The sequence below is a fragment of the Arachis hypogaea genome, chromosome 15, assembly GCF_003086295.3.
Source record: "Arachis hypogaea cultivar Tifrunner chromosome 15, arahy.Tifrunner.gnm2.J5K5, whole genome shotgun sequence".
Taxonomy (NCBI): domain Eukaryota; kingdom Viridiplantae; phylum Streptophyta; class Magnoliopsida; order Fabales; family Fabaceae; genus Arachis; species Arachis hypogaea.
The window spans coordinates 10,300,355-10,323,121 of NC_092050.1; the positions used below are offsets into that span (position 1 = coordinate 10,300,355).

At 37.5% G+C, this 22,767-nt stretch overlaps 2 protein-coding genes and 1 long non-coding RNA gene across 3 annotated transcripts; all 3 read left to right on the forward strand.

Annotated features, from left to right (window-relative positions):
- Window positions 1-6,888: 6,888 nt before the first annotated feature.
- LOC112749020 (uncharacterized) lies at window positions 6,889-8,385 on the forward strand. Its single transcript, XR_003175065.2, has 2 exons — window positions 6,889-7,049; window positions 7,192-8,385. It is a non-coding gene; the product is annotated as an uncharacterized lncRNA (long non-coding RNA).
- A 729-nt stretch (window positions 8,386-9,114) lies between these two features.
- Window positions 9,115-10,975, forward strand: LOC112749019 (UDP-glycosyltransferase 72E1). The gene has a single exon (XM_025797278.3). The coding sequence runs from the start codon at window positions 9,250-9,252 to the stop codon at window positions 10,726-10,728; it is 1,479 nt and encodes a 492-aa protein (XP_025653063.1). The 5' UTR covers window positions 9,115-9,249; the 3' UTR covers window positions 10,729-10,975.
- Window positions 10,976-17,814: 6,839 nt separating this feature from the next.
- On the forward strand, window positions 17,815-22,231 carry LOC140179099 (uncharacterized). The gene is made up of 4 exons (XM_072217714.1): window positions 17,815-18,432; window positions 20,039-20,245; window positions 20,552-21,802; window positions 22,019-22,231. Exons 1-4 carry the CDS (start codon window positions 17,815-17,817, stop codon window positions 22,229-22,231), a joined length of 2,289 nt encoding a protein of 762 aa, XP_072073815.1.
- The last annotated feature ends 536 nt before the right edge of the window (window positions 22,232-22,767 follow it).

Consider the following 22,767-nt stretch of genomic DNA (forward strand, 5'->3'; position numbering starts at 1 on the left):
TTAAAGCTGTCAAATCTGATCGTGGTGGTGAATACTACGGAAGATACGATGGTTCAGGTGAGCAACGTCCCGGGCGTTTTGCTCTTTTCCTAGAGGAGTGTGGTATTGTTCCGCAATACACCATGTCAGGCAAATCTAGCATGAATGGTGTTGCAGAGCGAAGGAACCGAACTCTTAAGGACATGGTGAGAAGTATGATTAGTCATTCTTCCTTGCCTGAATCACTCTGGGGAGAAGCCTTGAAGACCGCAGTGTACATCCTTAATAGGGTGCCAAGCAAAGCAGTTAACAAAACCCCATATGAAATTTGGACTGGGAAAAGGCCCACTATAAAGCATTTGCATATTTGGGGATGTCCAGCTGAGGCGCGACCTTTTAGGCTGCTTGAAAGAAAATTGGACTCAAGGACAATTAGTTGCTACTTTGTTGGTTATGCTGAGCGTTCACGGGGTACAAGTTTTACAATCCTGCATCAAGGTCTATTTTTGAGACGGGAAATGCGAGATTTCTTGAGGATGTTGAGTTTGGGGGAAGGAAATATTAGGAATGTTGCTTTTGATGAGGATTCTATAACTGACAATGATCAGGACATTGTGCCTATTATTGTTCAAGATACAGTTATAGTACAAGAGCACAATGAGAATCCTGCTGTAAATCCAGCTACAGTACAAGAGAACAATGAGAATATTGTTGTTGCTCAAGATACTGCTACAGTACAGGAAAATAATGAGAATCCTCCTCAACCCCAACCCATACAGCAAGCTCAACAACCTCAAGAAGTGCCATTAAGGAGATCCATAAGAGAAAGGAGAAGTGCAATTTCGGATGAATATGTTGTCTATCTCCAAGAACATGAGGATGGCATTGGTTTGACAGAAAATGACCCAATCAATTTTCTTCAAGCCATGCAAAGTTCTAACTCTGAAAAGTGGATCGATGCCATGAAAGAAGAGATGAAGTCTATGAAAGACAATGACGTTTGGGATCTCGTGGAATTACCTGAGGGTGTGAAACCAATTGGTTGTAAATGGATATTTAAAACCAAAAAGGATTCTAAGGGTAATGTCGAGAGATATAAAGCTCGTCTAGTCACTAAAGGCTTTACTCAAAAAGAAGGCATAGACTATAAAGAGACTTTCTCTCCAGTATCATCCAAAGACTCTTTTAGAACCATAATGGCACTAGTAGCTCATTTTGACTTGGAGCTACATCAGATGGATGTAAAGACAGCGTTTCTCAATGGTGACATTGATAAAACGATGTATATGATACAACCAGAAAATTTTGTATCAGATGATTCAAAATCTATGGTTTGTAAGTTAAAAAAATCCATCTATGGTCTCAAACAAGTTTCCCGTCAATGGTATCACAAGTTTCATCAAGTCATTACCTCCTACGGTTTTGAGGTGAATATCATAGATGAATGTATTTACCGCAAGGTCAGTGGGAGTAAATTTATCTTTTTGGTCTTATATGTTGATGACATTCTACTTGCCAGCAACGATATAGGCTTGTTGCATGAAACTAAAAAATTTTTATCGAACAAATTCGAAATGAAAGATCTTGGTGATGCCTCTTTTGTATTAGGAATCGAGATACTAAGAGATCGTTCTCAAGGTATTCTTGGATTATCACAAAAGAACTATATCGAAAAGATTTTAAGTAGATATGGCATGGAAAATTGTAGACCAATGGACACACCCGTAGCTAAAGGAGACAAGTTCAGTCTCAAACAATGCCCTAAAAATGATCTTGAGAGGACAGCAATGCATGATAAGCCTTATGCATCAGCACTAGGGAGTTTAATGTATGCTCAAGTCTGCACACGTCCTGATATATCATTTATAGTGGGAGTGTTGGGTAGATACTTGAGCAATCCGGGCATGGATCATTGGATAGCTGTTAAATGTGTAATGCGTTATCTGAAGAGAACAAAGGATTACATGCTCACTTATCGGAGATCAGAAAATTTGGAGATCATTGGGTATTCTGATTCCGATTTTCGGGATGCCAAGATAGTAGACACTCTACTTCAGGCTGTATCTTCACTTTGGCTGGAGGAGCTATTGCATGGAAGTCTAACAAATAGACTCTTGTAGCTTCCTCAACAATGGAGGCAGAATATGTTGCTTGCTTTGAGGCATCCAAACATGGCATATGATTGCGAAACTTTGTCACTGAGCTTCATATAGTAGATGACATTGAAAAGCCATTAAAGATATTCTGTGATAACAAGTCAGCAGTATTATACTCCAACAACAATAAGAGCTTGACAAAATCGAAGCATATAGACATCAAGTTCTTAGTTGTTAAGGAGAAAATTCAAGAAAAACAGATTTCCATAGAACATATAGGAACAGAGTATATGCTAGCAGACCCATTAACCAAGGGATTGATCCCTAAAGTCTTTCATGAGCACACTGCTCGGATGGGTATCAATAGTTGTGATGTCTTGGTTTAGTGGGAGTTTATGCTATATATCCTATGACAGATATTGAGTTATTTTTTATGCAGAATTAAGTTGATGGTTTATTTCATGTTATGTAAAATATTCATTTTGCAATATTTGTATTGTGTTTGATCTCAATAAAGTTGGATCAGCTGGAAATAGACATGCATGAGATCACTTGGCATGTAATTTCCATATTACTCATCCAAATTTGATCTATGTCGTTGAGTATATTAGGATGGTGATTGGCGTGGTTTAGTCACGGCATTTAATGTGATAAAAGCTGCGGTAGTTCCATATCTAATGTATGAGGCGTACTAGATTGTTAAAGTAATGAGAGAAATAGCATTCAAATGCGCGCATAAAGTTTATAAAGATGTAATTATGTCAAGAAATAATATATGTATAGCCCAAGTGGGAGATTGTTAAGAAATTATTTCATTTCCTAACTTATTTGTGGGCAATACATATATTAATTATAATCACAAATTATGCTATTTCAAATTAAATTACTTATATAATGATGATCTCATTTATTGTTTTAAATGCTAATTGAATAAGTCATTATTACTTTTGATTTGGAATTATATGAGAATAAAATCGGATATTATCTTTTGTTCCTTAGATGATTATCTTTTTGGATTTTAGATATATTATCTTTTGGGCTTTAGATACTATTTTATTTGGGTTTTAGGGTTTAATGGGTGCCATGCTCAAATATAAATAGACCTTCAGGGTTTCGGTCCCCAATATACCAAAGCCGCCTTTGTTGCTCTTTCCCCATCAAAAGAGTTACGATTCAGCCTCCTAGGAATACAGAAGATTTTGGTTGAGGAAGATCGAAAGAACCACAAGATCCAAATCATTTCATCAATTTCTGACTTTTATGAGTAAAGGTACGCTTCCACATTATGTTATATTTTTTGTGATTCAATATGGATGATCTGGGTTATTAAAATTAATTTATTCCAACAACCGCAACTAAAAGTGCACCTTTATATTTTTCGAAAGGTGTATGCCATCAACCTGCACCAATGTCTTGCAGTGTCTAAATGTTGTAACACACGAATAGAAGCTCCAAAATACCCGATGGAGAACTCTTACACCAGTCATCGCTCTCATGATAAATAGGAAGAGTTTTTATTTCAACACGAGATCTTGGCATCTTCGCACCCATTGCTTTTAACCACACTGGCAGAGTCTGGTAAGAAACTTTCCAATCATCAAAAAATTTTGTGACAGATTTCTTCTTTGCTAACCAAGTCTTGCGGTAACTTACAGTGTAGTTAAACCTGGATTAAACTTCTGCAATAATAGAGTTTGCTTTTAGCGATGGGTTTGCTTCAACCAACGGCCTAATAGTATATGCAATCGTATCTGAGTCCAACTTAGCATGATCATGTGAAATCGTTCCCATAGTGCACGTGTGTTAGCCATTGTATCTTCTGATCTTCCAACAACCTTTCTTTTAAATCAAGCTAGCTCGAATAAGCCAATCGTACTTTGTACCATACCCCTTGTATTTCTCATAGAATGTCTGCGGCTCCGACTCATACACAGTGTAATCAACTCCTCTAAAGATAATGTAGATTTTGATTGCAGAGATCACCAACTCTCTAGAACCAAATTTCATTCCGATACTAAGTTCACCATTTTTCTCCGCAACATTGTCTTCACCTACGAAATGCGAACCACCGTTAGTTTGTCAATGCTAAATAAAGAAAAGGTAGTGGTAACTTTAATTAATAAACATAACATACCCATATTCGCATACTCAAAAAATTCTGGGGCATGTATGGCTACGAGATCTAGAGTTCACATAAAAGACGAAATACCAAAGGGGTGCTGGTTTATAAGTGCATCTGCTTCATTTTGCACCGCCGGATTGCCTACTTCATCTCCGTCGTCGTTTTCGTCATTGATTTCGTAGTTGGATTCGAACTCCTATTCACTGTTGTTGTTATATTCTTCCCAATCTATATCCCTGAGCTCATCCATATTCACCTCCTTGCCAATCACATTCAATTCCATATGTTGTACAACTCTATCATTGGTACGTGAAATCAGGTTTGTTGATAAGTATAGAACATCTGCTACATACATGCGTCATCAGTGATGGACATTATTTGAAACTGTATCAGCCCACCAAATACTTGTACAAGATTCTTGTATAAAATGTTGCTCACCCTTTTTGAAATGTGACTTTGTACGTTCTCACAAATTATTTTGCAACTCTACAAAACTCATGGTGCATGGAATAGCAAAGGAAAACGGACATTCACAAACAAAAATCACTCCTTCGTGTGTGTTTGATATAATCTCACCGTCATAATATACCCGTAAATTTACAATACTTTCCATAATTTCAACTTCACATCACCCAACTTTTTTGACATTACTAATTGCCAAAAAAACTCACAAGTATGAAAGATAGCAGGATGAGACTGAGGTATGAAAGATAGAGGAATTGACAATGGTATTTATAGGCAAGACTCTCAATTAAAATATTTTTTTTAAAACAAAATACAAACTGCTGCTTTAAAAAAAATTAAAAAAATATAAAACACAACCTACGTTTTGTGGTTTCAAAAAAAAAAAAGTACATTAGTAGAATGCAACCTGCGTTTTGCAAGTTGTCCATTTATAAAAATATTTAAACACCAAACATAACCTGTATTTTGCAGGATTCAAATTTAAAAAATCGAAGAAAGCAAATCGCTACCTACATTTTGTACTGATATCATATTAATGTAATTATTTATACACATCTATTTCAACATTAAACTCCACATTTCTTTTTATATAAAAAAAATCAACCCATCGAATTTTCTCAAAAAAATTAGATCCTGGCTTTTTTTTTTTTTTTGTGACGTACATAAGTATAATAGGTATAAAAAATTAAATTTTTAATTATTTTTCAATTCTTATATTTTAATAAAATTTAGAATTATAATTTAACATTTAGAATTTAAAAGTTAGGATTTAAAATCTAAAATAAAAATTTATTTTAAAAAATTAGTTGATTTAAAATTTAAAATAAAAAATAATTTTAATAGTTAATATTAGTTGAAAAATACTGACTTTCTAATTAACTTCTTTAAAAATACAGTTATACTGTAACTCATCATTAATAATAAAGCACAATGCATGAATCATTTTTCTTTTTTTTCTTGGGAGGGGGTTTGTTTTGTCTAGGCAAGTTAACTAATGAAGCCCATTATTACAATAGGTAACAACTACAATGCAACATGGCAGTGCACTGTGTGGCTGTGGCATGCGGTGGTTAGGTTAGTGTGTGTGAGTGGTGTTTGGGCCTAAACTGGAGAATTGCATCTTGACAAACAATTGTTTATTTCCCCTCTTAATCTGGAAAAATATCCATTTAGACATCCAGTTAACAAAGTTGTTTCTGGAGAGACATCCATTGAAATATGGGCCTAAAATAGAGAATTGTGTCAGTAGACCGTTATTATTTTCAGATAAGACAATTCTGCTTAATGTCCAAAAAGATAAAAAGGGACAACTCTGCTTATGACTAGTCAAGACTCGAACTTTTCTCGCAACTACCTTAACACTCAAACTGATATTACGTCCTACGCTCGGACGCAAATAGAAAAAAAAATTGCAAAGTTTTTAAAAAAGAAGAAGCAGAAAAATATTTTATTAATAAAAAGATATTATTAAGAAAAGTATAAAGATGTTAATTAGAAAATTAGAAATTAGATATTACTTATGAAAAAGGTTCGCCAAAAAATAAAACTTACGTTAAAAAAAAACAGGCTATTAACAATATTTAGGTAAGTATTAGTATTTTATAAAATAAGTATACAGTATATATAATGATTAATTTATACAGATATATAAATGGAACAAATATTAAAAACAGTATTAATATAGAGTACATATTAAAAACGTATAAAATAATATATATAAAAATACGGATACCCTAAATATATATAAATATATAATAATTAATTTAATAAATAATTTTAAGTATAAAATAATATTTAATTTAATTGTTTTACAAATTTTTATAATTTTATCGAAATTTTAATTAAGTTTTTATATTTCTTTTTTGTTAGTCGGATCTCTATATCATTTAATTTTTTTCAATTTAATTCTTACCATTACAAAAATATTTAAAACAATAGAATTTTATGTTAAAAAAAATTTTAAAATTAAAGATACAAGATCTAATTAAAGACATTTCAATATTTTTTAAATTTAAAAAAATATAAAATAAATAATTTTTAATCAACTAATTTTAAATTATTATAATTAATAATTATTAATTTTATATTTTTAAAAATAAAAATTAAATAATTATTAATTAATAATAAATAATTAATATAAAATATAATTTAAAAATATTTGTTGATTAAATTTTTATTGGTTACTTGGCGAGATTAATTCCAAAAACATCTTTGTTTTTTCCTCACTCTCAGAAAGTCCAAACCCTTTTCGTTTTTTGTTGAGGTCTGCTGGGGTTTCAACTGACCTAGGCCTCCGTCGATCACCTCGCCACTCACCTCGTTGAAGCGCATTCTCTGCTGTCAAAGGCACTGTGTTGTCGGAGGTACCTAGTCGTTGCTGCTCGAAGGTACGTACTGTGCTATCTTCTCCTCATTGTTCTTGTAGTGATAGGATGAATATGTTACTAAAAATGACTCCAACAATGGGGGCTTTTTACCTGTAAAAAGGCATTTATTTGGTTTTTTTTTTTTTCTTTCTTTTTGGTGTAGTGATGGAGATTCTGATTTTACCATAGACCTATATCACGGTGGAAATTTTCATGATACAAGGCACGGTTTAGAATATTTTGGGGGGAGGGTGTTGGAAAACTTGCACTTTGAGCTTGATGAATGGAGTTTGTAAGAAATAGTTAGTGAATTAAAGAGGTTAGGGTACAAAGGTTATGCTAAGATTTGATACTGTGAACCAGGCTATCAACTGAGGATCTTAGAGAATTGATGATAAGTGATAGAGATGCCATGAGAATGGGTAGATTATTAGTGTCACAAACTGTTAAGCATTGTTCGATATATGTTGTTGATGGATGTAAAAAAAGTAATAGTGTTGAGATAACCTCAAATGATGAGGATTATGTGCCTATTGAAGCTAGTGGTCTGATAGAAGTAGAAGTTGAAGGTGAATCAGAATCATCTAGTGAGGAGGATAAATTTGATAATAGTGGATTTGCTGCTGCAAATGGAGACAATGGAGGTGGATCTACTGCTGTAAATGGAGATAATGCTGCTTTTATAAATTTACAGGTGCTGCTGATGTAAATGTGAACATATTTGATGAAAATAACCTTAGATTTGGGAGAGACAGGGATCAAGAAAGGGCTGCTGCTGGAGCCTTGTTAGCCGACACCAACCACTGCTGTTGCATCTTCACAGCCTCCCCTCACCACACCTGCTGCTGGAGCTTCTCAGCCACCTCCCATAGTTGCTGCTGCAGATTTTGCCTGGGCAAGTTAGTTAAAGACGCACACTATTACAATAGGCAACAACTACAATGCAACATGGCAGTGCACTAAGATTTTGCTCTTTCCAGCTGCTGAATGTCGAATCTTGATACGCATGCATTGGGCATGTTCTCCAAATTGCCGATATTCAATCTCTGATTCTCACTCCAACGGCATCACGCATGATATAGGCTCCCAAAATTAGAATTGGATGCCTGAAAATAGAGGCATGATCAGGCATGAGTCATTACTCATTACTAATGTGTTTAATATCAAACTTAGCTAAATTTGGGGCTAAATGGAGAATTTGCATTTTGATAAAAACGGTTTTTTTCTCCTTAATATAGACATCCAATTAACAAAGATGTTTCTGGAAAGAATCCACTGAAATTTGGGCCTAAAATGGAGAATTGTCACTGTATCGTTATTATTTTCGGATAACACATATCTGCTTATTACTAGTCAAGACTCGGAGCCTTTTTGCAACTATCTTAACACTAACTGATAACACGGGCTATACTCAGACCCAAATAGGGAAAACCAAAAACCGGAAAAAACACCTTGCAAAGTGTTCTTTTATTTTTGAAAGAAGAAGAAAAAGATTTTATTAAGAAAGGTATAAAGACGTTAATTAGAAAATTAGCAATCGATAATACTTATGAAAATGGTTCACCAAAAAATGAAACTTATATTAAATAAAAATTAGGCTATTAACAAATAGAAAATTTGTATAGAGGAGCCTAAGTAATTATGGATCTTTTTGTTGCTAAACTTAAGATAAACACACCTCCTTATTATTTTTACGACAATTAAACAAATTTATGTGCTAAGAATATTTCATGTAAACGATATCATGTTTACTATTAATATTTGTCTCATTTTTATTTTTTAAATTTTAAAGTATTTACATTGTTAACAATATTTAGGTAAGTACTAATATTTTTAAAAATATATATAAAATACAATACATTATACATATTAAAAATATGTAAAACAGTTTATATATATATATATATATATATATATATATATATATATATATATATATATATATTTAATAAATAATTTTTAGTATAAAATAATATTTTTGTTTAGTCAAACCAATTAAAGAGCACATTGAAACCTTTGCGGCATGTCAATGGGTGAATGGTCCATGCACTGTAGTCAATATGGCTACCACCTTATAATATGCATCTTCCTAAAATGACCTATATTGATTACATTTATAAAAGCTTTTTATTATCGTTATTATTATTTGACAGAATACCTCTTTCTCATCCACGTTCCATAAATATCTCTCTCTCTCTCTCTCTGAAGCTGCAGAGCCGCCATGGCCACAGCAAACAACGACAAGAAGCCACACGCCGCCATTCTGACCAGCCCAGGGATGGGCCACCTCATCCCGGAGGTGGAGCTTGGCAAGAGCCTCCTCACACAACACGCCTTCGACGTCACCATCTTCCTCATCACCACCGATCTCGCAACGGCTCGCTCCCAAATCCACCAACAAACCTCACATCTAGAAACTGCCCCAAACGTGGTGGAATTGCCGCAACCAGATGTTTCATCCAAACTGGGACCAGACCCTTCCCTATATGACAGAATCATCGTAACCATGACCGAGTCCTTACCATCTCTCCGCTCTTTCATCCTCTCCATGAAGCACCCTCCCTCTCTTCTTGTCGTTGACCTGTTCGGTACAGAAGCTATTCCCATGGCACGTGACCTCGGCATGCAACCCTTCGTCTTCTTAACCACCAGCGCCTGGTTCTCCGCTCTCACCATACACCTTTCAGCTATGGACCCCAACCAGGTGGAGAATACTCATGTCAAGAACCGCGGACCGCTTCCAATCCCTGGTTGCGAACCGATTCAATTCGAAGACACACTCGAAGCTCTCTTGGACCCCCTAGGGCCCATATATGAAGGATACTCCAAGGTTTCAAAGGTAATAAATGGCTCTGATGGGATCCTGATCAACACTTGGCAAGATCTGGAGCCCTCAGCAACGAAGGCGCTGGGGGACTCTGGAATCTTGCGAAGGTTCACCAATGGACCGGTTTATCCGGTTGGACCTCTAGTGAGGACGTTAGCGGACCGTGACACGGGTAGTGTACACGTGGACAACAAGGTTATGCAGTGGCTTGACCGGCAACCGACGGAATCGGTAATCTACGTGTCGTTCGGGAGCGGAGGGACCATGTCTGAGGCTCAGATTAGGGAGCTTGCGTGGGGATTGGAGCTCAGCATGCAGAGGTTTGTTTGGGTGGTGCGGCCACCCATTGAGGGCGATGCTTCCGGCGCATATTTCGACGTCGGAATTGGCGGGGACGGGTCGCCGGAGTACTTGCCGAAGGGGTTCGTGGAGAGGACGAAGGAATTGGGATTGGTGATTCCCATGTGGGCCCCGCAGGTGGAGATTCTGGGACATGCTGCGACGGGTGGTTTTGTGACGCACTGTGGTTGGAACTCTGTGCTTGAGGCAATCTTTGGTGGGGTGGCAATGGTGGCTTGGCCGCTCTACTCGGAGCAGAAGATGAACGCTGCCATGTTGTCGAAGGAGCTCGGGGTGGCGGTGAGGGCGAGGGGTGAGGCGGAGGGTGGTGGCGTGGTTGGGAGGGATGAGATAGCGAGGGTTGTGAGAAGGGTAATGGCGGAAGAAGAAGGTGGTGCAATGAGGGCAAAGGTGAACGAGCTGAAAGCGAGTGCAGAGAAAGCAGTGTGTGAGTTTGGAAGCTCTTATGAGTCGCTGCGTCAATTCAGAACTTACTCTCGCGCCGCTTCAGAGGCTAAAGCTCGTGGTGCATGATCTCAAGAGTGCAAAAATATTAAGGAAAAGTTTAGGAGCCAGCAATTTTATTGCATTTTGGCCAACATGTAACCAGCAGAAAAATGTGAGCTATTGGATGATATTTCACACCAATCTCACACCATCAAATCATCATTGATGGCTAGTTGATGGCTACCAATCACAAATGTTTTGGCCCCTAGTATTGCTCTATAATTTAAGGTATATTTTAATATATTTTATAAAAAAATTAATTATTTTTCGGCCATATTAATATATCGTAACTTGCCAGTTACGTGAAAGCAATAACAAACATGAGCGTTTAATTGGAATTAGTTCAATTAGATATTTTTTAAATGAGTTATGCTTCGTTTATATCAAAATCAATTATCAAAGTATAAATATATATTAAAAATAAATTAAACCACACATGTATTTATATATAAATACATTAGTGGTTAATTTTAGTGACTACTTTTAGTATACAAATAGCTTTTCTCTTTTTAAATATTTTTTATTTAATGTAAATAATATATATGTTAGATATTCAATTCAATAGGTATGCAGATAATTATGTTGATTCTTAATTGTCTTCTCGATTCAGTCATGCATAGGTAACAATAGCTGAATATTTAATTCATTAGGTTTACAGATAGTTATTCTAATGTTAGGGTTTAAGAGGTAATTTGGGGGATGGAGTATTTTTTTTTTTATTGAATCATTTGTAGAGCTCATTATTCACATTATTCACAAAAATTATTGTATACCTAGTAAAACCAACAAATAAAAAATAAATAATTTTTTGAATAATAGGTAAATAAAAATAAATATTTAAATTAATTAAAAATAATGAATTAAAAAAATGGATCAAATACTGAATTTTAAAGAATAAATAATATGAAAACTCGAGTGCAATCAACTTCACGTGAAGTTGATAGTTGGGAGCCCTTAAATAATTTGAATTATTTGACTAAATTTTTATCTAACGACTCTCAGTTATCAACTTCACATAAAGTAGACTGCATCTGAGTTTTCACCTTTTTTTAGATCTATTCAGATAAATACATCTAAAACGTCTGTTTTAAAAATATCTTTTAATAATTAAAATTTAATATATATAATCGACTAAATTGTGTTATTTTTGTGAAAATTAGGTCAGACAATTTAATTTAACCGAAAAATAGTGATTCAAATTTTGAACCTATCTAAATTAATATTATTTTTTATAAAAAAATTATTACAATATTCTTATTATAGAAAATGACTAAAATATTCCTAATATATATAATATTATAATAATTTTTTATAAAAAATAATATTAATTTAGACCAATTTAAAATTTAATTTATTTTTTTATCATATTAATTTATTTAGTCTAATTTTAATAAAAATAATACAATTTAATTAATTATATATATTAAAATTTAAATATTACAAAAAAAAACATTTTAAACCTATTTATCTAAATAGTCCATATTTTTAACTGAAATATATAGTTGAAGCATAAGCATAAGGATGAGTAAGCAGCGGGTATTACGGTTCACTTTCTCTTCAAAAGTGGGACATATATGCAAAGAAATCCCAATCAATATTAAAGCTACATTAATCGAGCATGTAATAAAAACGACAACTCCCTCTAGTTTCAGCTGCTATTATAATTAGAATTAACTCTCTATAAATTATGTTGCGCATGCCAAGTCAAATTTGGCTCCACATTGAAGTTAAAGCACCGATCACCAAAGTTATTGCCTCTGCGTGTGTTGTCTCTCATCACAGCTGCATTTGTACTAGGCTAAGTTATCAGAAATAAAGGACAAATTCCATTGATGTTGGCTTCGACCCATCCCTCTGTTTGCATAGACAATTCAATTCAATATGGACACCCAAAACAAAATAAAATATGACAATTCAATATAACAATACTGCTGTGTTTGTTCTAATTATTGCTCCCAAAGGAAAATGATTTTTCAACATGCAAACTGTACTACGTACTACAGGACTCTCTAAAGTCCAAATTGACACAATTATTTCTGAATTTGGGTGTAATTCCAACTTTTTCTTTCATTCCGAAATATTCTAAGACTAATATCACTTTTATTAAAAGTTCATATAAAGTATCATTTTTTCGAAATTGTTGAAAGTAGATCGTTTAATTAAATTATTATTGGATGAATATCGTGTATGCGTGTTCGTGTTTATTTTTTTTTTAATAAAAGATCAAATATCCAATACTAATATAAGTGAACATAAAATATGTATATTTTGACATAATATAAAAAAATATATTGTATAATATCTAACAAAATGTTATCTATACATTATACTGTTTCAATATATATAGATCATATTATTTATTCAATCTGCCAATCTGAGACTGAAAAGTCATTATATATAGTTTAATAATAATGACAAAAAATATAAACCAAATACATCTATCTTAATATTTAGTATGCCAAAGAAATTTCATTTGCACATGAAATAATATATATATATATATATATATATATATATATATATATATATATATATATATATATAATAATAACACACAAATATATAGATGGAGTATTTTAAATCAAAATACTTTTTAAAAAATATTACTTTAGTTTTAGTCATATTTTATACATATATATATGGAGTATTTAATATATATATATATATATATATATATATATATATATATATTTTAAAGGTTTTAATCTGCTGTGACTGATGGGTATTCTTGAGATTTCCTCAAATAAAAGTTACTACAAATAACAATATAATGGAAATATGAAAGGATGATATTTTTAATAAAAAATTAACCAATTTAAACGTAAAAAAATAAAAAGTTAATCATTTAATATTTTTCTAGTATAATATCTTTTTATTAATGATGAAACGAACCAAAATACTTGTTGACGAAGTAAAAAGATAAGGTGCTTAAATTTTGAAGTTACTTACTCAAATGAAGACACTAAAAATATTTTTTTTGTAAAGGATTTTGTATTAAAAGTATATTTTATTTGTTTGATCACACTTTAAAAAAATAATATTTTTATAGTATATTAAATCAAATTTTATAATTTATTATTTAATAATAAAAAAATACATTTTTATTTAAAAATAATTATAAAATTTTTATGATAGTATTTACTAATTTTAAATATGACAGAATTTGAATTATTTAAATTTTAAATTTTATTTTAAATAATAAAATATAATCTTTCACTCTTAAATAAATTTTTTTTTATATTTTTTTTATTCTATCTATAAAATAAATAATAAAAAATTATATTTTATTCTCTAAAATAAAATTTAGAATTTAAAATATAGAGAATTTAAATTCTATACGACGAGTGTGAAAAAATTAACTATTAAGACTTGAGAGATAAAACTGCTGTCCAGTAACAAACAAAATGTGCAGTAGCCAACCTTACATATAAAATTTAAAATTTAGAGTAATGTTTTATGCATATATATAAAACTTTTATTTTAAATATTAAAAGTGATTAATAAAAAAATAAAAAAAATTTATGAAATATATACATATAATAATATAATATTTTTTATTTATTTATGATAATTTGTAACTTCAGAATTGACTCGTCACTCGTTGTGGCTTACTTTTTTTTGTTGACAAATGGCCCTGCATGACATTGGATATTGGATAATAAATGGTAAATTTTATAAACGAAAATATTTGATAATAAAAAAAACTAATTAAAAATATTTTAAATTTATTTTAACCGCATTCTGCCGTAGCACGTGGGCTTTGAAAATTGGGGGTGGCGGCAAAATGATTTTATTTTTATTTTTTTTACTAAAAATATAAGACTCGAACTCGCAACCTCTTAATTGAGTATGGAGAGATTATGCCATTTGAGCTATTACTTATTGGCGATAAAATAATTTTATTTGCATAGACTGGATTGACAGAAGATATAATTTATATTTTTCCGAGATCCATATCCAAAATACAAAGTTCTAGATCAGATAAAATAATGTTAAAACAAATTTTCGTCACGGTCGCCGGTGCAGTCGGATTTTAGTATTTTTAATAGAAGAGATGTACATCATGTGCGTCACCTATGTTAAAAACTTGTTGCAAGGAATTTGTATTATCCCTCCAAGGAGCATTTATCAGTTTTTTGTTATTTAATTATTCTCAATAGTCTTATTTATCCGTAATGAATATGGACGACATATAAAATTATTGCATTTTTTTATATTTGAATTAATATATATTAATTAATTTTTTATTTTTTTTCCTAAAAACATTATTCTTAGCATTTTCCAATTATATAAATAGACAAAAGTACATTTTCGTGGTATTTAATAATTGAGTAATAGTATAATAAAAATTTCCGTCAAGTTTGAATAGATGAGAAATTATTTTATGTATAGTTCGTTGACATTATTTTGTATCAGATCTAAGCCTATAAAACGAATTAACTATTAATAAGGATGCGTTTGTATAGTGTTGGATATAATGTAATATTTTATTACACACAGTTTTACGATAAAAACGTAGATCATAGATGAGGCGTTATAATTTTTAAAACAATATATATATATATATATATATATATATATATATGAAAAATAGTTTAACTAGAAGCTTTAAAAGAAAAGATGAATAAAATAAGACTGAAAACGCGTTACACTCGAAAAGCGATTAGATAAAAAGTTTATATGAAAATTCAAGAGACAAATATATAAATAAAATTTTAAAAGATAGATATATAATCAAGTTCTAAACTCGACTTGCAAAGCAAATGCCAACAAAAAAATATATATATATTGTTACGGCCTGACCCAAACCACTAGCGGGCCAGTCCGACCCGAGCACCACCCGACCCGAACGGTCAGGAGCGAGGCGCTCAGTCGCCGACCCGGACACGCGTCCCTGACAGCTATGCTACAACTGTGTGAAGGAAGCATCGAGGAAGGTGAACCTGTCCTTGATGGGCCCACCTCTGACACGGTATATATGGGGAAGGTCCTACCCTTCCCCCAAGGTACGTCACATACCATTTACCCCTTTTTCGCCTGCACACTTTACTGACTAGAGCGTCGGAGCGTCTTTGCAGGTAACACCCCCCCTTTTTCCATACAAAGAGCTCGGGACGTCGGCTGCACCCCCTTCAACCCAGCAATCCGGAACCAGACAATTCCCCTCTCATCAATCGAAGTACCAACCTGAACCGTCCGGTACCCGACCTACCGAACATTGTAGCCGTCTGTGGGGATAAATCGCCTGAATGGACGTTGTACTGGGCCCAAGGGGAACAGGCCGCGAGACCGAGCGCAGAGGGGAAGCCTCTGCGGCTTCTCCCCGACAACGCACGAGGTCCCCTCCAAGACGAACCACACGATCTCCCGAAAGGCGCCCCTTCGGGGGAACTGGCAACAACAGCGCCAGAATAATGCAAGAACTACGCCACAGGATGCAAGACCTAGAGCGCCGGCTGGCAGACCGAGAACATCATCAACAAACTCCCGAATCGAGCTACTCCCGCTCCGTCTCGAGAAGCCGCTCCCGACGAACAGCTAGCCCACAATCTGAGCCCGAGAACGCCAGGGAATGTGGACGCGCGAGAAGACGCCACGACCCCCTCATATACGCCAGGCACGACAGGCGTACCACAGAGCGAAACTGCGAGGACACTCGTCGGGAGGACAACGAGGGAAGAACAACCAGAACGCAGGGACCAGTGATAATGGCGCAACCCCATTCCATCGTTCCATCCTCGAGGTCCAGCTGCCAAAACACTTTGAAAAGCCAACGAACATGAGATACAACGGAACCCAAGACCCGCAGAAGCACCTTACCGCTTTCGAAGCCAGAATGAACCTGGAGGGAGTGGGAGACGAGGTAAGGTGCCGCGCTTTCCCGGTCACCTTAGCAGGACCTGCAATACGGTGGTTCAATAACCTCCCGCAGGGCTCGGTGACCAGGTTCTCGGACATCAGCCGTGCCTTCCTAGCCCAATTCACAACCAGAATCGCAAAGGCAAAGCACCCAATCAATCTACTTGGAGTGACCCAGAGATCCGGCGAGCCGACCAGGAAATACCTAGGCCGATTCAACGATGAGTGCTTGGAGATCGACGGGCTGACGGATTCGGTTGCAAGCTTGTGCCTGATGAACGGACTTCTAAACGAGGACTTCAGAAAGCACCTCACCACGAAGCCGGTGTGGACAATGCAGGAGATCCAATGTGTAGCCAGGGAGAACATTAACGATGAAGAAGTCAGTCAGGTCGTGGCTGCCAACAAACGGCAGCCCTCTTACAATCAAACCCGGCATCACGGGAGCGGAGAAAGACAAAAGGAACATGCCAGGGACGGCGGTCCGAGTAAGACTCCCAGGCCATTTTCTCGTGTCGGGAAGTTCACTAATTACACTCCCCTCACCGCGCCGATTATGGAAGTTTACCAATAAATAGCCGAGAAGGGGATCTTGTCGAAGCCCCGACCTCTGAAGGAACGAACAGGGGGGAACATGAGCCTCTACTGTGATTACCACAAGGGCTATGGGCACAAGACACAGGACTGCTTCGACCTGAAAGACGCACTGGAGCAAGCGATCAGGGATGGAAAGCTAGCCGAATTCTCCCACCTCATTAGGGAGCCGAGGAGACAGAATCGCGACCACGAGGGCGAAGACAAGACCCGGGCAGCAAAGCGACGCCAAGAGCCGGAAGACAACGGCCATTGCCTTACTATAGTGAACGTAGTAACAGCAAGAAACGCGGCGCCCAGGTCAAAATCGGCACATAAGAAAGATGCCAAAATCCTGGCGGTTTCCACATCCTCTACACGAAGCCCCAAGAAACTTCCACCCATTTCATTCGGCCCGGAGGACCAATGGTTTGACGAGGTTGCGGAAAGCCCCCCACGATCATTACGGCCAGAGTGGGAACCAGCCTCATCAAGCGGATCCTCGTGGATACAGGGGCAGATTCGAACATCATATTTCGCAATGTGTTCGACGCCTTGGGCCTACGGGACGCCGACTTAAAGACCCACCAGCACGGCGTTGTAGGACTCGGCGACCACTTCATCAAGCCGGACGGGATAATCTCCCTGCCGACCTCCATAGGACAAGGCCAAGGGAAAAAAATGGTAATGGCAGAGTTCGTGATCCTACGAGACTCTACGGCCTACAACATCATCCTAGGGAGGAAAACCATCAACGACCTAGGGGCAGTCATCAGCACGAGGATGCTGATAATGAAGTTCATAACTGAAGAAGGATCAGTAGGGTTTGCAAGGGGAGACTTGGAAATGGCAGTCGCTTGCGACAATGCCAGTCTCTCGTTAAGAAAGAAATCCAAAGAAGCATCAGGAGTGTTCCTCGCCGACTTGGATGCCAGAGTCAGCGACAAGCCGAGACCCGAACCAGAAGGGAACTTGGAAAAGTTTAGAGTCGGCAACACGGAGGAGAAGTTCACCTTCGTGAACAGAAACCTCCCTCACGAGCTGAAAGAACCTCTAATGGAAATGATCAGGGCCAATGGTGACCTATTTGCCTGGACACCGGCCGATATGCTAGGGATAGACCCCCAACTCATGTCGCACCATTTGGCCGTCAAGCCAGAAGCCAGACCGGTGGCCCGGAGGCGGAGGAAGATGTCACAGGAAAGGGCAGAAGAGGTGGCCAAGCAGACGGCCAGCCTCCTCGAGGCAGGATTTATCCAGGAATTTGACTACTCGACCTGGCTGTCGAACGTAGTCCTGGTAAGAAAACACAATGGGAAATGGAGGATGTTGATGAATGGATTTTTGACGGTTTAGAATTCACAAATGAATTCTCGTTGCAAGTATAGTTTCTAAACCAATCACTAATCCTTTCATACAAAAAGTTGTTTGTCACTAAAACAAACCCCTAAATTTATAAACCGAAGTATTGGACCTCGGGTCGTTCTCCCTAGGAATTGTAATGGAGTGTCTTGTTATCGGTTGTGAGTTATATTTGGGGTTTTGATATGAAGCATGAAAGATAAATGGTAAGAAAGTAAACTAATGGCTAAAAAGGTCTTGGCAAGGGTTGGTGGTCAAGGACCTCTATCCTAATCACTAACCACAACATGAGAATTGGCAAGGATTAATCTCATTAAATCATCCTCTAACTAGTAGTAAAGGAAAGTCAAATAAGCTATATCAATCCTACTCCATAAGTCCTAACTCTCCACTAATTCAATTGGTGAGAACTAGAGTTAATGGATCCCAATCATCAATTACTTGGACATTAGTAACTCAAGAGTTCCTAAGTTACCTTTCCAAGCCAAGAACATAAAATTCTACTCTAAAATCCAACCAAGCATTTCATCAAACACTTGGAAGGCATAAAAGGAAAGCATAGTAAAATTGCAAGAAAAGTAAATCTACACTACTCAATTTGCAAGGAATTAAACAACAACAAATCAAATGGACACAATTATTATGATTTACCTTGAATTGAATTGAAAGAGAAAGGAAGGAACAAAAGTAGATCTACAACAAAATGCAAGAACAACATAAAGGAAATTATAACAAAAGGATGGAAGAAGAATGAATGTAACAACAAAGAATTGAGAGGTAGAAGGAGATGAAAGCATGAATTAAAATCTAGATCTAAGATTATTGAACTAAACCTAATCCTAATTCTAGAGAGAAGTGAGAGCTTCTCTCTCTAGAAACTAATTACAAAGCTAAACTAAGCTAAACTAAACTAATTGGTAACTAACACCTAAAGTATGAAAAGTCTCAAAAGTATGTTGATTCCCTTTCAATCCTTGGCTTAAATAGCATTAGAAATGAGTTGGATTGGGCCCACAAGGCTTCTAAAATCGCTGGCCACATTTTGCTTTAAGTGAACTAGGTGGCAGCAACGGCGCGTGCGCGTACTTTGCGCGTGCGCGCCACCATACGTGTAGCAACTATGGCAAATCTTATATCGTTTCGAAGCCCCGGATGTTAGCTTTCCAACCCAACTGGAACCGCATCAATTGGACCTCTGTAGCTCAAGTTATGGCCGATTAAGTGCGAAGAGGTCGGCTTGACAGCTTTCCGGTTCTTCCATTTCTTCATGAGTTCTCCAACTTTTCATGCTTTCTTTCTTCATTCCCTTGATCCAATCTTTGCCTCCTAAACCTTAAATCACTTAACAAACATATCAAGGCATCTAATAGAATCAAGGTGAATTAAATTTAGCTATTTTGAGTCCTAAAAAGCATGTTTCACATTCAAGCACAATTAAAGGAGAATATACAAAACCATGCTATTTCTTGAATAAATATGGGTAAAAGGTGATAAAATCCCCAAAAATTAATACAAAACAAACCGTCAAATTGGGGTTTGTCAGATGTGCATGGACTATTCCGGTCTCAACAAAGTATGCCCCAAGGATTGCTACCCCCTACCCAACATTGATGCACTCGTCGATGCGGCGGCGGGGTACCGGTATCTGAACTTTATGGATGCTTATTCCAGCTACAATCAGATACCGATACACCGGCCAGACAAAGAAAAAACGGCATTCATAACACCAGGAGGAATCTATTGCTACAAGGTAATGCCCTTTGGCCTGAAGAACGCAGGGGCCACATACCAAAGGTTGATGAACAAGATATTCGGCAACATCATTGGCAAAACGGTGGAAGTCTATGTGGACGACATCCTTGCCAAGACCACCTGACCCAAAGACCTTCTAAGCGACCTGGAAAATGTGTTCCCGGCCCTCCGACGACACGGCATGAGGCTCAACCCTCTTAAGTGCGCCTTTACCATGGAGGCCGAGAAGTTCCTAGGATTCATGATAACCCAAAGGGGGGTGGAAGCCAATCCTGAAAAATGCCAAGCAATACTCCAAATGAAGAGCCCGGGCTGCGTCAAAGACGTCCAGAGACTGGCGGGAAGGCTCACCGCGCTATCTCGCTTCCTCGGGGCGTCGGTAGCAAAGGCCATACCTTTCTTCAACCTAATGAGAAAGGGAATAGCATTTGAATGGACCCCGACATGCGAAGAAGCGTTCAACCATTTCAAAAAGATCCTTGCAACACTACCTGTGCTCGATAAGTCCGTGGTCGGAGAACCGCTCTACCTGTACCTAGCTATAACAGAGGAAGCGCTGGCAGGGGTCTTGGTGCGGGAAGAAGAGAAAGTTCAACAACCAATTTACTTTGCGAGTAGAGCGCTACAAGGAGCAGAACTTAGGTACAGCAAGTTGGAGATACTACCACTAGCGCTCCTAACCTCTTCCCGCAGACTACGACAATACTTCCAAGGTCACCAAGTGGTCGTAAGAACGGACCATGGAATTCGTCAAGTGCTCCAGAAACCTGACCTAGCGGGAAGGATGATGACCTGGGCCATCGAGCTATCCCAATACGATTTGAGATATGAGCCTCGACATGCAATTAAGGCGCAAGCGATGGCAGACTTCCTGGTGGAAGTAACCAGAGACCCAACCGAGGACACGGACACACAGTGGAAGCTCCATGTAGACGGAGCCTCCAACCAGATGTCTGGAGGTGCCGGGATCATCTTAGAAAGCCTAACCGGGGTCATCTACGAACAATCGGTCAAGTTTGAGTTTCCCGTATCAAACAACCAAGAAGAATATGAAGCCCTTCTAGGCGGCTTGATCTTAGCCTGGGAAGTCGGGGCTACGAGGCTAGAAGTATGCAGCGACTCACAGATCGTTACATCGCAAGTAAATGGAAGCTACCAAGCCAGAGACTCGCTATTGCAGAAGTACTTGGAGAGGGACAAAGAACTAAGCAAACAGTTTGAGGAGGTCGCGGTCCAACACGTTTCGAGGGAAAGGAACACACGGGCAGATCTCCTATCCAAGCTACCGAGCACGAAACCTGGAACCAGCAACCGGTCCCTCATTCAAGGCATCACAAAAGAACCAGTAGTTGCCCTTCACCTGACCAAGATAAGCCCCTCCTGGATGGACTCCATCATCGATTTCTTGCAGAACGACAAACTCCCTGTAGGTGAGAAGGAAGCTAAAGCGTTAAGAAGGGAGGCTGCCAAATACACGATCATACAAGGCCAAATGTTTAAAAAGGGACTCAGCCAACCCTTGCTGAAGTGCCTACACCCCGACCAGACGGACTACGTACTCAGAGAAGTCCACGAGGGGTGCTGTGGTCACCACATCGGGGGCAAAGCCCTAGCGAGGAAGCTCATCCGAGCTGGATATTACTGGCCATCAATGATGGAGGACTCCAAGGAGTTCGTAAAAAAATGCGTTAAGTGCCAAGAGAACGCTAACTTTCACAGAGCACCGGCCACCAAACTGAGCCTGATGACGTCCCCCCGGCCCTTCGCACAGTGGGGAGTCGACCTCTTGGGACCTTTTCCGGTTGGTCCAGGGCAAGTCAAGTATCTCATAGTTGCCATCGACTATTACACCAAATGGATAGAAGCCGAGCTACTGGCCACTATCTCCTCGTCCAATTGTAGAAAGTTCATGTGGAGACAGGTGATAACTCGGTTCGGCATCCCGGAAGTCGTCATCTCAAGGGAGAAACCCCTTTCCGCCTGACATAGGGGTAGACGCAATGATACCCGTAGAGATCGGCGAGCCGAGCCCACGGTTACTTCTCAAGGGGGTGGAAGAAGCTGTAGAGAATGACCTAGTAGATGAGACCAGGGAGAAGGCCCATTTGTCAGAAGTATCACTAAAGCAAAGAATGGCCCTGCGCTACAACACCAGAGTGCTCAAGAGAGAATTTGATCAAAACGACCTCGTCCTACGGCGCAATGATATCGGCCTACCAACCCAGGGAGAAGGCAAACTGGCGGCGAACTGGGAAGGCCCCTACAGGGTCAAAGAAGTGATTGGCAAGGGCGCCTACAAATTGGAGAAGCTCGATGGAAGGGAGGTCCCGAGAACCTGGAATGCTGGTAACCTGAGAAGGTTTTACCCCTAGCTCTAGCATGCCGGCCAGGCGATCTAGCGAACTTAATCACTTACCTTTGTATTCGCCATGGTAACAAACTCGTTTAATTATCGGTTAATGTTTACTTGTAATTTCTACCAATTTTACTTCTATTGTCTTTTCTTTTTTTTACCTACAC

What these genes read in the sequence shown, in the direction of transcription:
- LOC140179099 (XM_072217714.1), top strand. Translation starts at nt 17,815, where the DNA reads ATGGTAATGGCAGAGTTCGTGATCCTACGAGACTCTACGGCCTACAAC. An exon ending in GGCTGTCGAACGTAGTCCTG is followed by an intron (nt 18,433 to 20,038) that starts GTAAGAAAACAC and finishes GGGGTTTGTCAG; the next exon opens with ATGTGCATGGACTATTCCGG. An exon ending in GAGGAATCTATTGCTACAAG is followed by an intron (nt 20,246 to 20,551) that starts GTAATGCCCTTT and finishes CTCCAAATGAAG; the next exon opens with AGCCCGGGCTGCGTCAAAGA.
- LOC112749019 (XM_025797278.3), top strand. Translation starts at nt 9,250, where the DNA reads ATGGCCACAGCAAACAACGACAAGAAGCCACACGCCGCCATTCTGACC.